The sequence below is a fragment of the Hevea brasiliensis genome, chromosome 10 (genome assembly GCF_030052815.1).
Source record: "Hevea brasiliensis isolate MT/VB/25A 57/8 chromosome 10, ASM3005281v1, whole genome shotgun sequence".
NCBI classification, from domain to species: Eukaryota; Viridiplantae; Streptophyta; class Magnoliopsida; order Malpighiales; family Euphorbiaceae; genus Hevea; species Hevea brasiliensis.
The window spans coordinates 1,847,912-1,873,054 of record NC_079502.1 but is presented as its reverse complement, the minus strand read 5'-3'; the positions used below and the strand labels follow the sequence as shown (position 1 = coordinate 1,873,054).

The following is a 25,143-nucleotide window of genomic DNA, read 5'->3' as shown; positions in this document are numbered from 1 at the left end:
TTAAAAAAATAAATTTATATTATAAAATAATAAATTAAAATTTAAAAAAAAAATTGCGGAAAACTCAACCTGCCCGCCCGCCCGTTTCTCGATGGGGAAGTAGTGCCCGACCATGAATTCTCGTGGAGCAGGAACATGGGAGCGAAACCGATATGCTCCTTTGCCATTTCTAAGAAGACGACAAAAAAAATTCCATAGTCCTAATTAAAAAGGAATTAATGAAAAAAAAAAATGATGCAAGAAGAAAACTCGTTAACTGGTCCAGCAACGCAAGGCCTATTTCAGTGCAGCCTATAACTAGGTAATAAAGAAAGAAGGTTCTCTTTGTTTTTTTTTTTCATTTATTAATTTTTCTGCACCAAACCAAAGCTACACTAGGGAGGGTAGTAGATTTCGTGTAATTGTAAGTCTAAACGAAAGGCATGTGCACCAATTGACCCGTCCTAACCCTAGAAAAGTAAGAAATTCATATTTGTTTTTATATAATAACCAAAAAGATAAATAAAAGCAGCAGCAGCAGCAGTTGATCCACTTTTCCTTGGCATAAAACACCAAAGGAGATGGCCCTTCACTCCGTATAATTTAAAAGAAGCATGAATTTATTAAAGCAAAGGTGAAGTGGTTTACCCATTCTTGTAAGAATAGATTTTAATGGCTTTTTTTTTAATATGTAATTTATTTCATTTGAAATTTAAATTTAATATTTTATAATTACTAAATTAAAATTATAGACATGATAGATATGAAATGATTAAAAATTTATTTTTAATTTATGTAAAATCATATTCAATTATTTAAATTAATAATTTAATTAGACCTATCATGATTTGATTTAAAACAAAATTTAAAACAATCTAATTAAATTCAAAATTAAAATTGATTAAAATCAATTTTAAATCAAATTGAAATTAAAACCGACAGTCCGGTTTTAGGTTAAAATAAGTTAAAAAAAATATTTAATAATTAAATTTAATAAAATAAGATAAACAGAATCAAAATAAAAATTAAAATAAAGAATCTTATGATCTAATTTCAATCCTTTACCAAAAAGGAAGTCCCTAACAAAAGTTGATACGTGTTGATGACATCCATCCACTATCTGTCAAGTAAACTAAATTAAACTGACCTAAAGTTACTATACAAGCATTATAGTGCCGCACTTGTTCCGCTTTATAACTCTTCTGTGAGCATATTTGTAGTTTCTTTCATTAAAATATTTTATGCAAAAGTGTTACACCACCACATTCTAGACAGGATAAGACCCAGGCCTAACTAAAAGCAATAATTCCATTCATCTCCTTCAATGATTATAATTCCCATGTATTACTTAATTCAGCCCATTCTTCTTCCTTTTTTTTTTTTATCATCCTTTTTCATCTTTAATTATTAATAAAAATGCTGGGACCAATCTAGCCAGAAATAGAAATGCTCTAACATCCGCTTCTTTCCCATAGATCAAAAATCTAATCCCACCAAAGCAGAATATTCAGTGGAGTTAATGTTCTATTAAACAATGTAGAGTTCATATTTAACAAAATATATTCATATTTTACTAAAAAATGAAGTGCTCTATACCTCCAATAGGTACATGTGCATATCAATATGTTACAAACGTCCATTATGAGAATTAAAAGGAAAATCAATAAAATTGATACTTCACTTAATTTCATAGAAAACAACTAATCGCTCCCAAATGAATGCAAAGAGAGAAAATGAAACGACCTGAGAAGTACTAATTTGGAACACTATTTACGCCAACATTTTACAGTTTAAATCCCATATGAGCAAGCAGTATGTAACATAATTACGGCATTTATCTTCCACTAGACACCAAAAAAACTTCCTTCTTCTTTTCTTGATTCACACATTGTCTTACAACTTTTAAAGAGGTGAATGTCAGCTCCTAACATATAGAAGAATGGTTCTCTTAGCATTTAAGTGCACCTATATACAACAAACCACCTACTAGCCCAACTAATATAGCCAATTGATCCAAATGGCACCCAGCTGAACAGCTCGCTGTAGTTTAACCAAATCTGAGCTCATCTAAGTTCCAGTAATATACCACAAATTTTTTGCTCATCCAATTCTGACTGCACGCCTAAGGTTGTTAAGTGGGACTTTTTCCTGCCAACCAACAAATTGAACAAAACTAGAGGGTCAACAACCAATGCATTGTCGTTACCCCATTGGTCGGTTCTCAAGCATAAAGGTGTCAAGCTAAAATTAACCTCAAGGAAAACGTTAGCCTTGTGACCCCACCACTGATAAATTTAGACCATTTATTTATGTAGATCACACAAATTTTATATATATCAACTCCAATTTCCAGTGTCTTTCAAGGACAACAAAACCACTCACGTGAAATAAATGGACAATCAATCTCAGTGCAATAATAGAATGAGAAGGGGGTTTTGCCACTTCCACTAGCGGACAAGTTTGCATCTTTTACCTACGGGGACGTCACATTGCTTCTTGTGAGTGGAAGATCTGGACAAGTAATATTACTGTCTTAAATTTGACTAATTGCTAGATTAGTTGGGTTTTGTGGGTCCTTCGTATGGCTGACACAACTACATTACACGTGATAAAACAGTTCTATGAAGATGCCGTTGCAGGGAGCTTGTGTTTCAGAAAATGACAAACCTGAGAAGGGGAGCAACATTATCAATCGCCAATAGATTCTCCTTGCTCCGGGGAATGGCTCTGCAATGAATAAACATATTAAGCCTATCGTTCCCCACTTCCCCTTCTTGTATATATTAATAAAACGACAAAGGCTTTTAAAGCTTTCGTAGTTAGCAGCCCAGGTCAGGTTACCATCACTCCAACACAAATATTAAGAAAATTCTCGAACTCCTATCCTTTCATTTAATTTTAATATTATTAAATTAAAAATTATTAGTGGTTCATTGATAATAAATTAATAAAACATAATGAACATAATAAATTAATAAAACATAATAATGACCATAGTAAAATGAATTATTTATTCATTATTCTATTTTTTTTATTCTATGTGATCCACCATATTCTTGCAAACATCCCACTAGTCGGTTGATTAGACAACCTGTGTAAATTGAAGCAGGTCCACAAGTATCATTTAAGGATTTTTAACCTTTGAGTGAGAATGGTGACATTACATGCGCTTTTGATTCATGACCATCCAAAGAAAAGCTACCGAATATATCATACATCTGAAGCCATAGGCCACATTAAAGCTTTAGTTGGTCTGTCACATCTCACAATGACAGTGATTATGACTTGCCCCTTCAAGTAGGGGGCAACACATCATCCTATTCACTGCAACATGATACTTGAAGGACTCGTTAAATGCCAAGATTCTGGTTATCCGGGGAATAAAAATTTCAACAAATGCCAGACAAACTTCCTCACCAAAGCAAATCTTAACGCAGATTAAGAATCCATATTAAGGTTAATCAGAGTTCAAAAATCATAGCATCTACCTTGACTTTCAGGACCTTTTGACTTTCACTGAAGTACTGGTTAGGATGATTAATCCCAGCATCACATGATAAACCATGAATAGCTTCAAATGTCAGTGTGCACGCCTACTGCATGTTACAAAGTCAATCAAATAAATCCACATTCAAATGACCACAAAAATGTAACAAAAAAAAAAAGGCACAATTGGAAGCAAAATTAGAATCAACTGGCAATTTCACAACCTGATAATGTCTATTTCGCACTTCGTCCATTACATCCTCCACTGCACCACAGTTTACTCCCATTCCACTGAGCACAGCCCTCAAGTTTTCTTCACTGTCATGCCAAAAACACACTCAAGTATCATGTGAATCCAATACATTTGTAGAACATCATAAAAATAATAAGTAATTTTTTTTTCTTAATTTAAAATAAGAAAATAATATAAAATGAAATAGAATAGCTAATAAATTCCAGGAATCAAATCATCAATGTCAGCATCCACAGATTCTAAAAAAAATACCATAAACAAAATGCAAGTGTCATCAGGTACCTTCTACTTGGATTTAGAATATCAAGTCAAATTTTGCATGTTGTCTTTGACTAAGAAGCCCACGTGCTATGAGGCTTAGTATAGAACAGAAGTTGATAGTACCAACAAATTTAAAGGAGCTGCATGCAGATAAAAAAAGTTGGAAGCAAGGAACAAAAACTTCTAATTATACTGTTTTGCAAGGGTCATTTCTTTCAAAAATACTGTAGCCCTCAAAAAGCTGTCACTAGAATTCTTGATGAAATGCACCAAAGTATAGTATATTCCTTAATAATTGGTTAGCCATGGTTTGGATGTTCCCCAGTCCGTATGAAGGATGAGAACTGCAATAGGCAGAGGCAGATAGTAAACATCTGAAAATCACAAGACTCGGAACAAAATTGAGGATTGCTGATTGCTAAAAATGACTAGTCACAAATACTTGTGTTGCGTTCTTTTTCTGCTGTGCCTAATTTCATGTCCGCAAAAATATCAAATTAGTTGGAGAATTAACCTGAAATGCCGATAAGGACAGCCATGATGATCTCCAACACCAGGAGTTAAAGAGATGATCCTTTGACAAGAATAAGGTTTATAATCCTGCAACAACAAAAATGCAAAAGAAATTTAAGCAATCATAATATAAAGAGAAATGGAAATACCTGGATACAGACGGAATGCTTGTGAAGAATTAAAGAGTTAAAATAAATAAATAAATTACCCAGGATTTATCAGTTAAGGGAAAAAATCTCAAGCTGGTAATGTTTCCAACAAATTAATTTAGTCATTGTTTATTTTTTCATATGATAATCTCATTAATTCTGATCTACAGCATCACCTGATACTGAACATAGTGTCGTAGTCTACTATGACAATGACCGATATATTCAATATCTAAATAAGAAACTAATGCTGATAGGTTCAATATCTTACTTCTCTCTCCCTCTCTTCCATAATTATGGCGTATGCTGTAGGCGTATTCTTTGTCAAACCTCTCTGCACCAACCTACAGAAAGTTAAAGAAGCAATTAATAGTTAGTAACTTAGTATGTACTTTCAATTCCCCAGATACATCCAAAATAACATGGCATGCGCATGCTAATTGTGTGGAGAGGGACTCTGATGCAAAATATCCTTTAACCATATTTAATCATAGATAGGCATTAAGTAAATAACAGAACTTGGAGATCAGAACATATTTCTCTCCCTCTTTTGTAAACTATAACAACACATAACAAATAAGATTAAAATTACAATGTGATTGATCCTATTTCTGGAGACACAGTCAATAACAATAATATAATAAAATCCAAAAGTAATTGCAATTTAAAAAGAAAAATCAATATCACCATTAATTTGACAGTAAACTTACCTTTTGGGAGAACTCTGCTTTCCAGAATGCAAGTGCATCATCCAATTTCAAACCAACACCCTAAAGTACAAATAAGGGGAATGCTTATAAAATCAGAAGTACTAGTTTAAATTAAAAATAAGGCAGAGGTACTAGTTTAAATTAAAAAAAGGGGCTTAGGAACACATATGAGTGACTGGCATGTTGAAGCACTTCGTCTGATGCATGAATCATGTCATTATTGAATTATAGAAAACAACAGTATAAACTCAAGTGTGGAAAGCAGGTTGCATATTTAAATAGTAAAAAGCGTGTGATCAATGCAGACAACTAAAAAATTGAAAGGAGGGGAGAGATGGGAGCCAGTAGAACAAATGATGATTCTGGAGCTTTGAATATTACACTCATCGAGGCAGATCAAGAATTTATATGCAATTGGAGAAAAAGAAAACCTTGAGAAAAAGACCTAACTGCATCCTTCCTCCATGCTTTAAATGATGATCTTCTCTGAGCTGCAAAATGTGTCACACAACAATAAGTAAGCAGGGAAAAAAAAGAAAAGAAACTATGACCATTATGTTTAAAGAAGCAAACCAAGGGAAAGGGGAAAATATAACAGAAAATTAGTAAGAAAATTTGAAATGATAGAACCCACTTTTTCAAACAGGTGGCTCTTGCATAGAGGGAATGAACTCTTAGCTACCAAGTCAATGTCTTTAATTGATAAGTCAGCAAATTCTTTAGGCTGTAAAGGCAGTCAATCAAATAGATCTTAATTACAGTCAATCAAATAGATCTTAATTAACTTAAAAATATGACCTATAGTAACAGAACTGAAAACATATATAGGTACTGGAATACCTGAGAATAGTCAGGTCCCGGATAACTTGAGCATAGGGCTTCCACAATCTAAAAAGGTACCCAAACATTACGCCAAATACCTCATTTAAAAAAATAACAAGACTATTTTAAATTACAGTATTCATGATTCCACACTCACAAAAGTTAAGCAATCCTTTTCCTGTTCTCTGATCATCGATGTCCATTTCCTGCAAATAAAAATCCCTCATTCGCAAAAATGTGTAAAAGGAGCCTAAGACTTGTGGAGCCATGCAAAGCTTTTGTTATATGCAGCAGCACATCCTGCGGATGTGTCATATTTACTTTCCATAGGTCATTTACCTGTTCAAAAAAGACAAACAATCAACATACAAGATTTAGCCCCACAAAAGGAGGGGGAAAAAGGATTAGAGTTTCATTGTACAAATATTTACCAAATTTTCCATTTCTTCAGGTTTTTTCCCGCGAGACAATCCATCAGAGATACCTTTAAGAACTGGAATTTCAAGCAATAAATTGGCATCAAATACGTATAATGTGTGTACATCCACAATCCATCAGACTCAACCCTATAAATCGATTTTGCATAAGAAAATTGGTACTGTGCAAAAAAAAAAAAAAAAAAAAGCAAGGAAGCAGAAATTCTATGACCTCGAAGGTGATCCATGGCGTAGAGCTCGAAATCTTCGAGTCTGACCTCAAGAACGGGGCAGAGCGATAGAGGGGGAGTGTCGAAACGACGTCGTTGGATGGACGCTTCCACTGAGGTCGAACTATCTCCATTTTTATATATAACTATCTCTCTGATCTCTCGCACACAAACAAAGAGTAACTGCAGGAGCAGGAGGAAAGTGCTGAGTGCAGACAAATGGAAGGGTGGACACACGATTTTTCCTTGCTTTCATCTGCGCGCCAATCGAGGAAGTAAGATGGCGGGAAACAATCCAGTCAAGTTCTTGCTCACGGCAACTCCGTTTTGGACCTCAATTTGGGCCTTAGAACTATTATGGGCCGCAGCGTTCTGGAGACTCTTGCAATTTCTTATTTTAGAGAGATGGTATAAATAATTGAGATATTGCCAAAAAAAAAAAAGCGGTTTTATTTTTATTACATCGAATTAAATTTTAAAAGTCAATAAAACTTTTGCTTTATTGCTTCATTAGTACCATTATATTTCATTTTTTTAATTAAATATATAACATATGAAAAGATTAAATAATAAATATTTTCACCTTATTTGAAAATAAATGTTACAAAATTTTCCAACTATTATAATATATATATATATAACTTTAGTTCTATTAATCATCAATTTTATAAATTGCATAAATTACTCTATTCATGCTCTAAAATTTGCTTTATAAATTGCATAAATTACTCTATTCATGCTCTAAAAATTGCTTTGTCCATAATTATTAATTATCGTTTTAAGAAGATTATGAAATATCAACTAATTTTTTCAATTTTACTCTTATTAGGTTTTAGGGTTGAGATTTTTAAAATTAATTTAGGTTTTTAGTATATATATACATAGAGAGAGAGAGAGAGAGAGAGAGAGAGATGAGACTGAAACATGTACAGTTGAGTAGCATCACTCAAAATTACATTAATTCAGTTAATCAATATTTCATATTAATTAATTAATTAATTTCTTAGCAGTCCTCGTAAATTTATAAAATATTTCAAATTCGCTAAAAAATAATGAATCTGATATATATATCTCTCTCTCTACAAGATTCAGTACCAGTTTGGTATTTATATTCAAGGGAAGATTCTGAAGCCAGAAACAACTAACCTTGGAAGACCTCCCAATGTACAACTAATTACCGCATAAAATCAAAGTTTATTCCCAATGTACAACTAATTACCACATAAAATCAAAGTTCTTCAGAATAAAATCACATCAAGATTGTTGTCTGCTTGAACTCGTTTGAGGTACTACAGCATTTGTTGCACTGCACGTTCTCCTAAGAAATTTTGGTTTAAACCAACTCGAAGAGCCATTGCTTGTTTCTTCTACAGCACGGAAACTACTAGAAATCCCAGGATTGCTTAAAACCTCGACTGCTTCTGAAATTCCATTACCCCTCTGAAACAGAATTTAAGCCATTGAGATGCCATAGAAGAGCTGAAATAAGTAGTTATAATGCAAATTGAAAATCAAGGTCAACCTGCTGGGGGGTGGCTGGGGTAGCTCTGTGGAAGGGTCGTTGAACCTAAAAAAGATCCAAGTCCATTTAATGGATAAGGGCTTATTATAATCAGGTAAAAGAGCTGTCTTCTAGTCTACAAAAAAGATTCTTAAACGAAGCCCTTGGCATTAACTAAAAGTCACCACTAATTAAAGTCACTAAAAACAATTCTTTAAATTTCAGATATGGAAGAGCACCATGGAGGGGTAAACTTAAGAAACATGATCAATTATCTCTCATTGAATCCCACAAAATATTTCTTGCATATGAGCCCAAGTAAAAGAATGAGATTAAATTTTCTGGAAGTCAACAAACCTCCAAAGATCCGCTGGAAACAGATGGAGAAGTTAGTTCACTTGATGGAGGCGGCAAAGAACCCTTCTGTGAAAGCACAAACACAAGCTATTAGCAAACAACATTAAGAACACAGCAAGCACTGTAGTCATGACATTTTAAGTTTGTAGCCAATGAAGTGATAGAACAGAGTACATTAATTGGGATAGACATGCAAAATGCATTCAGTTTCATATTACAAATTTCCAGTTCTGAACAGACCTTGTGACCAAGCAAAGAATAATAATAATAATAATAATAATAACATTATCTAGCTTTTAAAAATGTTGATATCCCAAACCTCCCAAATCAAATTAACTGCAATCATCACAAGTCATAATTCAGAAAGAAAATATTACCTTTGATGAGAATGTAATTCGTGAACTGGATGATGAAGCCTACAGAATTTGGAGAAAACAATTAATAGAAGAAACTCATAGAATAGAAGCCAAAAAGAGAATCTATTCATAGAAGTTGTAATCAAGCTTAACAAAGAGACCAGAACAAATTTTCTTGGTTGACTTGGTGTCATACAAAGCAATGCAAGTGATTGATAGACTAAAAAGTAAGTCTCACAACAACAGACATGAAAAACAGTTCTGAAAAATCAAACTTGGGTTTCATTGCAGATATACAAGAGTAATATTATTCAAGAACAAAAGGCTGGGTACATGCCTGAGTATTCTCTTCAAGTAAGTTGTTTTCCAAATTGTACGCATAGTCAACCAACTTCTTTACTCCAAGGTTTGTCATGTCCTAAAGAGTTTATCCAAATAATTAAATAACGGCCATCAGATAAACAACTCATGCCTGACAAGACTGCACATGACATTGATAGTAAGTCAATAACATTACCTGCTTCCCTTCTATTCTACTGATTTTTAGTTCCTACAGATTAGGAAAAGAAACAAGTGCAATTAGGTCCTCTATTCACATCTGATAAAAAGTTTATGAAATTGAACGAGGAAAATCAAGTTACCAGTGTTTCAACTGCATCACGAACATATTGAACATCATGACCAATCCTTCCTGAATCTTCCAACAGTTCAGTAACCTAAATAGGTTGGTATACTTTGTGTAAGTCTGAACACTCCATTATATGAAAATAATTAGTAGACTATCAAGATTGGAGTTTGGACCAACCTTTTGTTGTGTATTAGCAGTGAGTACAGCAACCTCATTCAAATTAGAATCCACGCGATCAATATTTGAAGATAGTTGCCTCCTAGTACTCTATATATAAAAAATAAAATTAAAAAAAGCTATTTAAGAAACCTTTTTACATTCAGAAGCAACCAATCAAACAAACATTTCTAGAGTAAACATCTGTAACTGTAATATCACTGATCTGAAACATAGGAATGTAAGCAAAATTGAAAGCGAGGCCGAAAAGAATAGAAGCTAAAAGATAGGGAATAGGAACCCTCTAGCAACAAGACGGACAAGAGGAGAAATTGCAAAAGAGATGGAAATGATGTAGGAGGGGCTATGTGTAGCAAGGCACATGATTCAGGTGTAAGCACAGCTCTTACCCTGATTGACGCATAAACATTTTCAAGCTGTTGGGCTATAGAAGTGCAAGCATCAGATAAACTCCGTCTTGTTGCAAACATCATGTCTGGAAGTTTCCAACCCTGAAAATATAAAACAATTCAAAATGTTGACCAATATCAATGAACATTATGCATCTGAAATGCACCACTGAATATTACATCTACTTTCACACTCAACACCCATTCAAATAAAAGATTAGGATTTCACTGTAAATAAGAATCAAATTCAATTGTAATTGCAGTTTGTAATGAAGATGCCTTGGATTGTACAAATTCATCATCATGTCTTTATTTTCTTATCAATTATTGCACAAAACCTTGTATAAACTAAAACATCACCTTCCACCAAATATAGCCATATCCAACAACACCCACGACAACAATTACACCATATCTACTAGCACCTGCACATTATAAACACGTCTAAGAACACCACAGAGAAAGACCAAAGACAAATTCAATACATCACAAGAACTTCAACAAAAATAAGTAGAGATTTGTCATTTTAGCTAAAGGAATTCAAGAGTAGGAATAAGAAAGACATGGTCTAAGACTTCTCAAGATATGGAACATCATAGTATTTTTTTCCCTTTTTTTTTTTTGCCCTTTTTCAAAGTATTACATACATACCCAAACCTGTCCCACTTGCAGTTACAATTGTAACCGGTCTGTTTGATGCTAACATTTGCAGCTCCTGCCGAAGACTGTCAACCTATAAAATTCAAAAACAGGTTCTATTTCACATTTTCTAGCAGAAATTTCCAAGAAAATGATAGTATTCTTTCATAAAATGATAAACACATTTGAGAAGAAAAGAAAACTGAAGCAAATTTGATTCTTAAAAACAAACTTAAAGAAATTCAGCTCCCTTCAATGATCTGGGTGTGTGCAGGCGCATGCATGCATTGCACGTATGAAAACAGAAAGAACACTTAAACATAAAAGAATTTAGACTTGGCAAACATGATAGTGATAGCAGATGACCATAATCCATCTTCAAGAAAGCACATATTTTTATGCTTCCTCGAGCAAGTGAGAATTATCACACATTCATTAACCATCAAACTACCATGCTTTATCCTAAATTATATTAAAAATTTAAATCTATGACAAAAAAGTTGGCATGCAAACCTGAGCCATCAAAGAATCATTATGTTGCTTGCCAATTGATGAGGTAGAATCATCTCGTCTAACTTGCTTAAAAGCAATCTGCAATAACATACAAATTGATTAGTAATTAGCATTGAACAGAGAGACTAAAGCTATGTTAAAAGTAACCACTCTGGAAAACATTTTTTGGTAGACCAAAAACTCTGTTCTTTAGCTATAAAACCGAATATCAAACTCAAATTATTTTCTACTGTTTGGAGTAGATTGAAAAATTTGAAGTTCTTTCCATGAAATAGAATATAAGAATATTTGAACCCATAAGAACTCCACTTTAACCAAATGTTGTTGAATAGAAAAGAAAATATCAGAGAAAATGTAAATTTTAGCAGTCAATGCTGAATGATGGCAGCCGGTGGCAATGGCCAAGTGGCAATCAATGTATATGCCTATGTATTTCTCTTGCAGGTTTTTCTTTTCCCCTTTTATGAGTTTGTAAAAGTCCAATAATGACTAGTTTACCCTTCAACCAGGAAAAATTTTTCCACTAACTAATTTTCCTACAGAAACAAAAACCACAAAATGCTCCCCAGGAAAATATTTTCCAGAAAACAAATGAAGCCTATGAGTGACTGAAAATTTTAGATCAAACTTTGAAAGAACTCATAATGTCTAAGAAGATAACAATCATAATGATCAAAGAAAAGCATTAGGGAACATATGGTATGTAAAGAGTATCAAATGTCACTTTTCATCAGTCCTATGTAAAACACAAACAACGAGGCCTAAATGCAAAGGAACGTTGAAGAAAGATCACTTTGTGATTTATCATGAAAAATGATAGATCATGATATCAAGCAAAACCAATTGTATACTATAAGATCTTAGAATAATAAAGACCAGTAAAATTATGCATTATTCCAAAATTATACTCAGTGAAGTTGGCTCACACCATATCAGAACCAGTATGTAATGCTCTGAATGGAATCCATAACCAAACAAAGGAAAAAAAAAAAAAAAAAAAAGAAAAAAAGAACTAATTTCAGAGTAGCATGTCTGTCTTCCCACATGAGTGAAAATAAAGCAATGAGAAGTGGAACATTTTCTATGACAGATGTATATGGAACTCCAACGCCATAAAATAACAAAGAAAGCTGAAAATAAGTCTAAAGTTACTCTATCAATAAAGACTAAAAGCAGGGGAAAAAAAAATACAATTTGCCTTCTTGCATTTCAAATTGCTCAGAATAACTTTAGTTTTAGTCCCACAAGTACCTTGAATGCACCAGAAACCAAGTCAGACACATTTGACAAGCGCCCCTCTTTTGCAAGAACTGAGCCAAGAATGCCTGCAAGGCATAATATAACTAATTCAGTAAGCAATAAAATTATTCCACCTGGACACAAAATAATGTCTATTAATTATAAAAAAAATTAAAAAAATTAAAAAAAGAAGAAACAAAGATGAATCGTTAATTTAGAAAGTACGGCAAAATGGGATTGAAAAGGAAAATACACGAAAGCAGGAATGGCACATTGCTCAACAAGCTCAACCACTTCCTAGGAAAATAATACTATTACTTCAACTTCCCAACTATTGCCATTTATGTCTATAAACAGCTCTGGTGAGCACCAACAACACGAAAATACATTAAACGCTCATTTTACTATAAATAGCATGCAAAAACAAAATACATGAACACAGCAGAGGCACAGAAGTTCAAACTCATAAAATTCCTAAAATGCACGTCTCCATCAATATCAGAGAGAAGTAACATATCATAAACTTTTCAATGAGCTAAAATCCCCTATTCATACAATTTTAAATAAATGAAACAGTTCATAATAAGTGCTAAAACAGATGCACTGGTGGCTAAGTCAGCTGGTAATTAACCTTGAACCAAGAGATCACGTTAACGCAAAACATCTTTACCTTTAGAAATCCAACCACATCAATAAATGCATCAAAACCAAACCTAGGGTTTATCAAAATCCCTAAATACTTTATACTCCATCAAAAATAACCCCAAAAAAAAAGGAATCTATTCGGGACCAATTGTAATCATAAAAAACAAAATCGAAGCAGGGAAAATCAGACAAGGAATAATTGTATTGTACAGACCTGCACCCACAAGGATGGTTAACTTGCCGAGGGATAGAGCCATGGCCAGTGATTCTTCTTGTAAGAAAATCGATTGATACAATATCAATTATATCTATAGCCCATAAAAATCACTCCACATCGCAGCTATTAAGCATCAGCCAAGTCTCTAAATAGGAAATTGGTGAAGAAAAGGATTCTCTGTGTGTGTGTGTGTTCGAATGGGTTTTTGACTTCTTGCCTGGCTTCGGTGAGGAACTGGGAATCGAGTAGAGCCCCGTTGCCCCTTGGCCTAGGAACGCAAAAACCCTATCAGCGGGTTAGGTAACTAACACAAGCTTTAAAAACCTGGGCTGGGCCATGCTGGTATTATTTTTCTTATATTTATCATATTAATATAATATAGTTAATAAGTAAAATATTTTCAAAATAAATTGATAAATAGAAAAATATTATATTAAAAACATATCTAATTCTATTTTTATAATAATATAAAATACTATACTTATATTGTTTAAATAAAATTATTTATTTAATTCAATTAAAACAAAATTTTAGTCACCACTACATTACAAATGTTTAGTTTAAGACCAACTAATATGCATAATATAGTATTTATATAATTTAATAATAAAAATATATAATTACATAATTTTTCTAAAGAATTGCATAGTATAATAATAAAAGAAGATAATAGAAATATAGATTTTAAAAGAATAATTAATCCATCTAAAAAAAGCCTAACATTATTTTTATGGTAATATATAGGTTTAGTTTATAAAAAAAATGTATATGCAATTGTTTAAAAATTATTTTTTATTATTAAAAAATAAATTAAATATTGTATAAAGTACATCAGAGTAAATCAAATTTAATTATTACTTGTAAGTTGAATTTACATATTTAATAAATTAATAATTCTAAAGAGACATTAAAAAAAGTCTATGGATATTTTTATATAAAAAAATATTTTTTAAAAACAATAATAACAACAATAATTTTATTAATAATAATAATTATTATAATATTATAAATGTCAATAAAAACTTATTATTTTAAAGTAGTGTTTATAAAAAAAAAAATAGCACCAGAAATTTTGTTAAAATTATCAACAATTTGTTTTTATAATGAGATGGAAGTCTGATATTTCATTAATAAAATGTCAGTGTATAAAGTAAAATTAATTTTTCCATAAAAGAAATTCATCTTAAAATTGATTTAAGAAAGACAATAATAATAATAATAACAATAATAATAATAAATGCAAATTAAATAATTAAGAACAATGAAAATTGAAATAATAGATTAAAATAGTAAAAAAAATAAATTAAATTTATATATAAACCCTTAAATAATTTAAAATTAAAATAAATCAATAGAAATTCAAAATTTTTTATTAATAAAATGAAACAGCTAAATAAAAATTTAAAGGTGTATTCATCGTTCCTTTTAATTCAAAAAATTCAACTAATTGAAAATATGTCAAAAATTTTCAAGTTATATTTATAAAAATTTAAAAGAATTTATTCAAGATATATTTGTAAAAATTTAAAAGAATTTATTTTTAATAATTAAATTATTTTAAAAAAAAATAAATAATATAAAATAATCCTGACTATTTTAAAATTAAATATAATTTTCAATAACTAATTAAATTTAATCTCTCATTGTTATAACACGAAATTACTCTGGATAATATGTATATAAATAAGATAAAATAATCTAACATTATTGTTAGAACAGTGGCTCATACTTTACCACAAAAAAAATAATATAAAACAATAATAATAATAGTAAAATAGTTTAAAATAATTAAAATAGAAATAAAAAAACAATTTGAATTGATATATATACTTTCAATATATAAATCAAAATTATGAAGTATATCATATTTATTTTTATTATTTATTTTTGTATTTATAGATAAATTATAAAAAAAAAATATTATTTTTATATTTATTTATAATTATTATGATATTATTTATAATAAGTATTCACAATATAAATATTTTTAATTAAGAAAATGAAAAAAGCATAAATATTATGAGATTTTGAGTGGAGGCAAGCAGAAGAACAACGTTTTACTTGACGATTTGGATTTACGGGGTGCAAAATGAAACACGCGCTTTGTTTCAGCAGGTCACGGGTATTGCATAGGGAACCAATAAAATAAATAAATAAAATAAGATGCTCATGTGACGTAATATAAATTTAAATTTAAAAAAAAAAATGAAGCAGCAAAGGCGAGACGTTATGAAGTGAAGCATTAAGTGTGTGCAAATGAATTTTTTTTTTTTTTATTAAGAGAAAAAAAAAAACTAAAACTACACTAATATAACTTGAGCCACACCTTTCACATCAGTACTTAGCAAAGGAATAAAAGCAGCAGGTGGATCCTCGTGAATGACAATCTCCAATGGGAGCGACGAAGCCAAATCCGCGAGCAAATCAGCACAAGAATTAGCCTCTCGATATATATGGCTGATCTTAATAATTCAATTCTTTTTAACCAAATTAAGAATATGAAGAAAAAGAGATATGACAGATGCAGACACCTCACATTGCTTCCTAAGGATTGTACCAGCTAGCTGGTTATCACATTCCAGATACAGACGATAAATGCCTAGCTCCCAAGCCAATCTTGGACCATGGAGAATAGCCCACAACATAGCCTCCAAAACTGAATAACGCCCAAACAAACCCATGAAACCCTTCTGTCACAATCCCAAGTCATCTTGGATGAGACCACCCCCATACGCTAAATTCAAGTGGGATTTAACAGACCCATCAATATTAAGTTTGAAAAAGAAGAAAGGGGAGGAGACCAGGTAATCCATTGTTGATTCTTTAGAAGAGAAATATCATTCACCAACAAAGATTTCTCCACAAACAAAACTTCCTTATAACGATCCACCACTTCCTAAATAATAGGATTAGAAGGAAGGACTTCTTGATTAAAAATCACATCATTCCATCTTTTCCACAGCACCCAGTTCCAAAAAAAATGTTTCAATGAACACTATCCCAACTCAACTCACTTACAGCCCAAATTACTCTCCATCCAATCCTTCACCAAAACATTAGCCGACTTAAACTCGTCCCATTTATGCAAAGGAACAAGAACCCGATATAAGGAATTAGCAACCACACAATCTCTGAGCACATGCAAAATAGATTCAAAATGAACATACAAACAGGGCAAACCTCCATAGAATCAATATGCCTTCTCACCTTCTCCATATTAATAAGCAAAGCATTATACATAATCAACAAGAAAAAAGACCTTATTCGCTGAGGTCCTTTTCATTTCCAAATTAAATCCCAGACAACACTTCTAACATTCCAACTATCACCATATAAAACAGAGTAAGTAGACTTAATAAAGAAAAAAACCAAACACGACTCAGCCCAGTACACCTTGTATGGACCAAGATTATTGTTGGGAAGAGGAATTGCAGTAATAAGAGCTAAAAAATCTATTAGAAGATAATCTCTCAACACTGCCCAATTCCAACAACACCCTCCAACCACAAAATCAACAATCTTCTTCTCTAATAAAAACGAGAGAACCTCCCTAATAGTTTTCTCAACCAAATTACCTTTAACTAGAAGTCACAAATCAATCCAAAAGCAAATACTTCGACCAGCAGACCAGCAAAAAATTAGCACGCACACTATTGATTCTTCTCCAAATTGGCATTGAGTGAATTTGAAACAATGTAGAAATATTTTTTAAAAAATATTTAATTTTAATATAAATTAAATTATTTTTTGAAGTAATTTTCCAAACGAAGCCTTAATCTCCAATTACATATGGATTTGTGCAATTGCCCATTGGGCTAAAAGTTTGCTTTATTCTGTAGAAGTGGCCCAAATAGAAAACGGACGCATTGATGAAAGAATTGAGCAGGCAAAGATTGAAGAATCCCATTCAACGCCACGAAATATAGAGGTGAAGATATAATTTTGTCACTTATTAGCTATGATTGTGCAAGCAAATCTTATGTATATAATTAAAATTACATATTAAAAAATAAAACATAAAGTTTTGAATATATATATATAAAGTAAACATTTAATCAATTACTCCTCGAGCTACGCACTAGCTTAATGATAGTAAAATAATAAGGTATTGCATTATTTATTTTTTGGACTTTATATTGGAAGTGCACTCACGAGTAAATAACAATGTACAAGAAACTAAAATTGAATGTTAATTCTTGTATAGGAGAGGAGAGGGAACTTGTTTAATTAAAAGGAAGTAGTGTAGATTTGCATTTGGCTTAAGATATGCTCAAAGTTATCGGTGGACTTTTCAATTGGATGAGAATGCATTCCTTCATAAGTTGTCACAACAATTCCTTCATCTCTTGTCAATCTTTGAACTTGCTTTTTCACATTGCAACCTTGATGAGTACACCGGTAATAGCTTCTACAAGTTGTAAACAAGAAACAAATTTGTTAGTAATTAATACTAACTGTAAATTAAGGTCAATTAATTTAGCTTAATTATTATATAAGCTACATCATATCATATGGTTGAAACTCAAAACACTAAGTTAATCTAGAAGATAGTTGAGTACTTGTTCATGTTTACAACTACAAACATGAATGAGAAGAATCAAATTATTACCAATAATGGATTCATAGATGATAAGAAAATGGATTGAGCGTTTCATCTCTCAAAAGCTAACTCAAAATTAAGGTGTTGCTTAGCAATAGTAGCATTTAATATTTTGACTACCTCTCTTATTTATAGAGTTCAGTGGCATAATATTTAAAGGTTAAGGAAGTGATTCATAAAAAATTTGAGTGAGTGTTTTGATTAATATTAATAAGATAATACCACTGTTTTTTATATTTAACAGCTAAGCTGACAACTAATTTTATAAAATAGTTAATATTGCCGAATAGGACCTATGTTTTTATAAGGGGCATATTATTCACATGCACATACCCAATGGAGATAGGATACTTAAAAATAGTTTATGCTGTTGACAATAATTTATTTCTATTTCCAAAGAGCAATTTTAGCAAGGTGATCAAATGAATTTTTGAGAAAGTTTTAATTATATAGATTCTATCAATGTTTGAAGTAGCTGGCTAATCCTAATTAAAGAGGATATTACACATATACATACATCGGCTAAAGCTTTTGTGCAGAATATATATATATATATATATATATATATATATATATATATATATATATATATATATATATATATATCGCACAGCCTATAATTGTAATTTAAAAGAAATTAACTTTAATTTATCACTGCATTAAGATTAATCCTTTTATTAATTATTGAAAACACCTTAATTATGTTTGTAAAAGTGAAAGAACGTGTACATAACCAATGCAACTACTTGTTGCAATGGAGTTTCATTCATCAATCTTTCTATTCTATTTTGAATAAATATATCATTTTTTTTTCCCAATAACTAGATCATTATATTATAAAGATGGAAGAAAAAAAATATGTATATATATATATATATATGATAAGAGAGGGAACAAAAAGTTACTGACCTCGGAAATTTATTGTTCTTGACAGCCTTCTGACCATATTTTCTCCATCTGTATCCATCATCAAGAATATCAACTTGGCTCCTTGTTTGAAAAGCATATCTTGGCTTTCTTATCTTCTTCTCAGAACCCTTCTTCTTCGTCCCTAATAATAATTTCTCTTCATTTTCAGACCCATCAGTAAAGCTTTTATTCTGAGAAGAAGACAAATTGCTATTATTATTGCTGGTATTGTTACCATTTAAACCACCCACCACAGCATGATGATGATGATCTTCAGTCTCCTGGATCAAACCCGAGAATCCATTTTCCTCCTTAGCTTGAAAATAATCTGTAAAACCATGATAACTGCCCATGTTTAGTGACGTGGTTGTTGCTGCTGCAGAAGATGAAAGGGGAAAAAATGATGTAAAATTATTCTCCATTGGAGACGTTGTAAGGAGGAAGAAGAGGAGACGGTGAGAGAGAGAGAGAGAGAGAGAGAGAGATAAGCTAAGTGGCTGCTAATGGAGAGCTATTAAAAGCAAGAAAAATATGGTGTGATGTTTGAGAGGCGGCTGTGAACAAGATGGCTAGACTCTAGAGGAGTCTCAGCCTTTTTTTTTCGTCGTAAACGTCACGTAAACTAGTAATTAGCCTATTAAATTAACAAAGATTTCGTATAAAGTGGACCATATAGAAAATTTCAAGTAAAAATAAATTTATATGGTAAAATTTAAGAGATTAGTGAATTTAATTTATAAAATAAAAATCAAAATTATTAAATCAAGGAGAAATTAATAATACTTTAAATAAGAATCACTAATTCAAATTAAATTTTGACTAAAACCAGATCCCCAGACTTCATGATTAAGATTGGAAAAATAATTGTAGTGGGAAACGTTTTAAACAAAAAACATATTATATAAATATATTTTGGGTAGGTTTTGACCCAAATTTGATTTCGTACATGAGTACTTTTCTTTGAAATTATGGTTCACGTTAGGAGATGATAACCTTTTTAATATATAAATATACAGTGACATATATTTATATATTGTTTAATAATAATTTTTAAAGTAATATTTTTATTTTATTTATATTATTCGTGTTTAAAGGTTAAGGGAGTAATTTATTAAAAATTATTTTTTTTAACTTTTAGATGTTAAGAGAGCGTTTTGATCAAATCAATAAAATAATATAACTATTTTAATATTTAACAACTAATCTAACAGTTATTTTTATCGAACATTTTTATTTTAAAGTACTATATAAACAAGTAATAATTAATAACTAATATCTAACAACTAACAGTTAGTAAAACAGTCGATAGTTATTAAAATAACTAATAGTTACTATAACAATTAATATTATTGAACATGATCTTAATAGATAAATTTCACCGTATATCTTATATTTTTTATGTATGGTTGACTTAATCTAGACAATATATATATATATAACAGTGAATAATATTTTTTTAAAAAAAGTAATTTCATATTAAAAAAAAAGACTATGAATGCTTCAACCTAAAAAGCTAAAACAAAGTGGTACTAAATTAGAGTAAATTTGAATTTTCATCTCTAAATTTCCAAAGCAAAGATTGAAGTTCTCTTGGATTAGGTAAAATAGAACTATTTAAATTTAGAAAACATGAATGATCTATCATCTAAAAAGTCTATTAATGTGCTGAGGAAATTACATTACTAATAATTACTGAATTTTTAAAATATAAAATTTGACTTTTTCATTTTCTTTAATATAAACCACAATAAATTAATTTTAATAATTAAAATCATTATCTAAATCTTTTTTTTTTGTTATTATTTAACTTTGAACTAATCCAATTCCTTATTAATATTAAATATTGAAGTTTTCAAACCCTTCACCTCTGTATAATATATATCTTCTTTCATTATGATGTATAAATATGTAACCATTGCTATCTTTAAAATGCAAAAAATGAAGAGATTTCGAGTTTGAGTTTTTACATTTATTTATTTTAATATTATTTACTTTATAATTTAAAAAAAAAAAAGGATTACTCTCATGTTGTGTAACTCTTAAGTTATACTTGATTTATTATGTCTTAATTAAATAAATAAAAAATTGAACAATTAAAATATTAGCTAACAAGGAAAGTTTATCAAACCCTTGAAGGACATTGAAAGAAACAACCAACTATATTATTATAGAGTGCACCAAGTTAAAAGGGATTCAAAATATATTATTGTATGCAACTATTGTTAGTCATTGCCTCTTTGACTATAACCCATAAAAGAAAGAGAAAGTTAATTAGTTCATGTTCAACTATAATGAGATAAACAAAGATTAGATATGCATAATTTATTCCAAACAAAAAGAGACGTTTTAATGAATACATTATTCAATAATTTGATATATTTTTTTCAAATCATCTTATTTTTGTTGAAAATGAGCACGTGGGTTTGAATTTGAACGCAAAGTCACCAACTGAGAAAGGAGGCTACAATGGGCAATGAGTCAATGACCATGTGGCCTCAAAGAACCGTATAATATTTGCCATCTTATTGTAATTGAAAAGTTAAAATTATTTTTCTAATAAAAGTATTATTTTAAATATTATTAAAAAAATAATTTAAAAAATATTTTTATTATTTTAATATTTTTATGATTAAAAATTATTAAATTTAATTTTAAAATTTTTTAATATTTTTTAATTAATATATTTAAAAAATAAATTTTTAATAATAATTTTAACAATAATGTCAAATAAACCCTTATACTCTCATTATATTCTTATAAAATAATTGAAAATATATTAAAGTAATTCTTATTACTTTATAAAACCTCCTCTTAATAAAGAAAATGTTAGATTTGAATTTTGCTAAGAGTAATTATGATTATTTTCGAGATCCCACATCGAATATAAAGTGTGTGTATGTAAGTTACATAGGAACAATAACTCTGTTAAAATTGTCATGATTTTAATAGTGATTTGTTTCTATCACTGATTTGTGTGTGCGTGTGTTTTATCTATCGATAAAAAAATATATAATTATTTAAAAAAATTTAATCATATTAAATTAAAATAGAAGATAGATATTCTTAAAATTACTTGAAAAAAAAAATCTTAATACCCATAAATTTACTAAAAAATATCTTTATCTAAGCTAAAAAAATCATATCCCCATTCTTCAAAAATTTCTCTTTTTATTATAAATTAATTAAAATTTTTAATTCTATTGCATTTTTTATGAGTTATTAATTTTTTTTTTTTATAGCAGTGGATATAGTTTAGTCATATTTTTTTTTCACTTAATTCTAATTGATACTCAAATTTCTAATCTTATGAAAAAAAAAAACTCTTTTTATTAATTTGTTCTGCATTTAATTATATGGACAAACATATTGAGTGCCTTGAGATGATAGGGTAGGATTTGTAGGTAGGTTGAAGACCAACGAATCTAATTAACTCGCAATCACCCAATTCAAAGATTATTATTATTTTTTTATTTTAAATCAGTTATAATTTAAAATGAACTAAAATTGTCTAAATTAATTTAATTTAATGGCTAAAAATATATTATTCATCTGTATATATAGATATCGAATTTTCACTTTCTTAATTTCCTGCTAAAATTACATTAAAATTTTTTTAGATGTGAATGAAAACTGCTTTAGTTTAAATCATTCATGCTCAAGTATTGTCATTTTTTAAACTAATTAATCATTTGCATTTATAATTTGAAAATTATCTACATAAAAATGGTTTTGAATTAATTTATGAGATGAAAGTACTTATAAATATTTAAAATATAATTTTTAAATATTAAAATTTAAATTGACGAATAAATCATAAATAAATTAAATTTAAATCGAATTATGACATGATTTATTGAATTAATTATCTAATTTACGAATTATTAATATTAGAATTATTTTAAATTAAATATAAATTGAAACGAATTATTGCATTAAGTAAAATAAATTCAAATGAAATTAACATATCAAATAAAAAAAATTATCATTTCTAATTTCTAAAAAGATAATCACATCAATGCAAATCTTGTGTATCTTATATTGGTCTCCCACTCTCTTCTTTATCTCTAGCTAGGGTATCCCCCTGTGCACTCAAGGGGTGTAGACTAAAATGATCGTTTAATCCAAGAAAATTAATTTTATAAATTATATTCCAAATTAAATTTTCATTTTAATTAGATTTTATAATATTTTTTAAGATAGTGTTTAGTATTTTGATTAGGATCAAAAGACTACTTCTCTTATTTATATTGTTCAGTGATATAGTATTTATATTAGCTTGTAAAGGTTAAGATAATATTTTAATTATGACCACAATTTTACATTTAATAATTAATTCAATAGCTATTTTTATCGAATATTTATCTTTTAAATTATTATATAAATAATTGACTACTAATAGCTAATATATAATAATTAATGGTAGGATCTCGTAGTTCTCTGTTTATGAAGATATGTTGTTAGATACTCCATTTTATTTCTCTGTTGATTTCGCTCAGCTAGATTTCATCTCTCAGTGTCAATGTAAGCCCAACATAATGTTTTCGCCGTCCATCGTTAATAAAATAATTGACAGTTACTAAAATAATTAGTACTGTCAAATAAGATCTTAACGTGAGTTAAACATAAAAAATAATAGAATTATTTATGCATTAAAGTTTCACCAGCCAATTAAGTGAAGAAATTAATGATGCATTAACTAAATCTTATGGTCAAATAATTAGCTAATTAAATTATCTACAACCAGCCTGTAGCCTAGTGCTATACAAAAAGAAAATTAATTTGCCTAGCTAATACATAAATTAGGTTTTTAATTATTAAAAAAATAGTTGAAAAATGTGAAATTAATATAATTCATATTAAATAATTGAAAAAGAAATCTTACAGTCCGAGTTCTCCCACATCACTAACTTCAACATAAAATTGATCGCAGGCACCCCTAATGGCATCACTTGCGTCTATACTTAGCAATTAAATAGAAGTTCTATCATTTCCTCTTGATATTTTTACAAATTTGCTTCATTAGTGACCTCAGCAACCTTGCTATCGAAATCAAACTAGTTGTGTACTGGCCTAGCTTTGTCCAATTTGAACAGAAGAATATTGCATTCCATGAGTCATTTTCCAGTTTTCTTTACAAAGACAAAAGAGAATTCATAGATTTGTATTTTTTTTAATGATATTAATGCGATTTTTAGAACTGCAAGATATTGAATTCAAATTATGACGGTGACCAGCTATTGTTTTCTGATCCTAACCCTTTTCTTGGATTGTTCTAAGAAATTAGTTGTGGTAACCATTTTTCATTTTGATGATGGATACTTGTCCCTCTGTTTTTATGCTTTCAGTCAATGTACTGATTCATCAGTGAAAATCAACATCATGAATCCAATTATTGCAATCTATTCAACGATCATTTTTTTTAGCAGTGATGGATCATCGGTGGCTGGACGGGCAGCCACCCCAATATTATCGTTAATAGGAAATATTTAAGTCGGATTATATTTATATACTACGCGTCTGTTTAATATTAAAATTGAAACAATTAAAAAAAAAATGATGTTTATTTGAGTATCTGTTTATACTCAGCAAGCATTTCTATTTTATATTATTGTTATTACCCACCAGAACCCGCGTCCAAGTATGAATCTTCATTGCCAAAAGTCCAGTCAAATTTTGCAGACGCCAGCTTCAGCCAATTCAGGCTAAATGATAATTAAAAAAAAAAAAAGAAATCCAAGCATTAATTCTTAAGTTTCTTCAATTTTATATATTCATTTGCTACATTTCATCTCTGGCTTGAATTCAAAGATAGTTTTGCTGTTGCTGAGTTGATCAGATCTTTTTAGCTTGTGGTTCAGCCTAATTAAAAGGGACATAGGTGGGATCTTGTAATGTTTAATCCCAAAGTAATGTGAAATCTTAATACGTTCCCTCACACTCAAATTTAATTTCAAAAAAAACAGTGTAGATCAGTCTCTGATCCATAATAGTAGCGTGATAAACTATGATTTTTATAAATTATTTGATAATGATTTTGATACGATGTTTTATCTTTCTTTGCTATTTTTTCTTTTTGTAATTTTTATACATTTAAATATTTGTAGAAATTCAAATACCAAAAACAGTGAATCTAATCTGAAATTTTCATTTTGAA

General features: G+C 29.7%; 3 protein-coding genes across 6 annotated transcripts; all 3 read right to left on the bottom strand.

The window, feature by feature from the left end:
- Window positions 1–40: 40 nt before the first annotated feature.
- Window positions 41–7,179, bottom strand: LOC110648468 (probable DNA primase large subunit). Of its 3 annotated transcripts, none has more exons than XM_058128865.1 (13): window positions 6,822–7,179; window positions 6,605–6,666; window positions 6,331–6,379; window positions 6,192–6,239; window positions 5,986–6,075; window positions 5,783–5,842; window positions 5,352–5,411; window positions 4,913–4,985; window positions 4,494–4,579; window positions 3,690–4,323; window positions 3,468–3,575; window positions 2,647–2,706; window positions 41–169 (listed from the first exon to the last, which is right to left on the bottom strand). In XM_058128865.1, the coding sequence occupies exons 1-9, from the start codon at window positions 6,951–6,953 to the stop codon at window positions 4,572–4,574; spliced, it is 582 nt and encodes a 193-aa protein (XP_057984848.1). In that variant the 5' UTR covers window positions 6,954–7,179; the 3' UTR covers window positions 41–169; window positions 2,647–2,706; window positions 3,468–3,575; window positions 3,690–4,323; window positions 4,494–4,571. The 3 variants fall into 3 exon arrangements, with proteins under 3 accessions (XP_057984848.1, XP_057984847.1, XP_057984849.1); XM_058128864.1 differs by lacking the exon at window positions 41–169 and adding an exon at window positions 1,640–2,127; XM_058128866.1 differs by lacking the exon at window positions 41–169 and adding an exon at window positions 1,640–2,127 and having other exon boundaries at window positions 6,605–6,739; window positions 6,822–6,958.
- Window positions 7,180–7,857: 678 nt separating this feature from the next.
- On the bottom strand, window positions 7,858–13,761 carry LOC110648471 (uncharacterized). Of its 2 annotated transcripts, XM_021802712.2 has the most exons (14): window positions 13,478–13,757; window positions 12,631–12,704; window positions 11,380–11,457; window positions 10,879–10,960; window positions 10,588–10,652; window positions 10,228–10,329; window positions 9,839–9,928; window positions 9,675–9,749; window positions 9,551–9,583; window positions 9,371–9,451; window positions 9,055–9,093; window positions 8,678–8,743; window positions 8,342–8,386; window positions 7,858–8,259 (listed from the first exon to the last, which is right to left on the bottom strand). In XM_021802712.2, exons 1-14 carry the CDS (start codon window positions 13,518–13,520, stop codon window positions 8,074–8,076), a joined length of 1,059 nt encoding a protein of 352 aa, XP_021658404.2. In that variant the 5' UTR covers window positions 13,521–13,757; the 3' UTR covers window positions 7,858–8,073. The 2 variants fall into 2 exon arrangements, with proteins under 2 accessions (XP_021658404.2, XP_021658406.2); XM_021802714.2 differs by lacking the exon at window positions 8,342–8,386 and having other exon boundaries at window positions 13,478–13,761.
- Window positions 13,762–17,567: 3,806 nt separating this feature from the next.
- On the bottom strand, window positions 17,568–19,484 carry LOC110648467 (probable WRKY transcription factor 75). Its single transcript, XM_021802705.2, has 2 exons — window positions 18,990–19,484; window positions 17,568–17,888 (listed from the first exon to the last, which is right to left on the bottom strand). Exons 1-2 carry the CDS (start codon window positions 19,409–19,411, stop codon window positions 17,708–17,710), a joined length of 603 nt encoding a protein of 200 aa, XP_021658397.2. The 5' UTR covers window positions 19,412–19,484; the 3' UTR covers window positions 17,568–17,707.
- Between the last annotated feature and the right edge of the window lie 5,659 nt (window positions 19,485–25,143).

Coding starts and splice junctions, on each gene's coding strand:
- LOC110648468 (XM_058128865.1), bottom strand. CDS start 6,953: ATGGAGATAGTTCGACCTCAGTGGAAGCGTCCATCCAACGACGTCGTT. Junction 6,380..6,604: donor CTGAAGAAATGGAAAATTTG/GTAAATATTTGT, acceptor TTTTATTTGCAG/GAAATGGACATCGATGATCA. Junction 6,240..6,330: donor AAAAGGATTGCTTAACTTTT/GTGAGTGTGGAA, acceptor GTACCTTTTTAG/ATTGTGGAAGCCCTATGCTC.
- LOC110648471 (XM_021802712.2), bottom strand. CDS start 13,520: ATGGCTCTATCCCTCGGCAAGTTAACCATCCTTGTGGGTGCAG. Junction 11,458..12,630: donor TGGTTTCTGGTGCATTCAAG/GTACTTGTGGGA, acceptor ATGTTATTGCAG/ATTGCTTTTAAGCAAGTTAG. Junction 10,653..10,878: donor TGCAAGTGGGACAGGTTTGG/GTATGTATGTAA, acceptor TATAATGTGCAG/GTGCTAGTAGATATGGTGTA.
- LOC110648467 (XM_021802705.2), bottom strand. CDS start 19,411: ATGGAGAATAATTTTACATCATTTTTTCCCCTTTCATCTTCTGCAGCA. Junction 17,889..18,989: donor AAGAACAATAAATTTCCGAG/GTCAGTAACTTT, acceptor TACAACTTGTAG/AAGCTATTACCGGTGTACTC.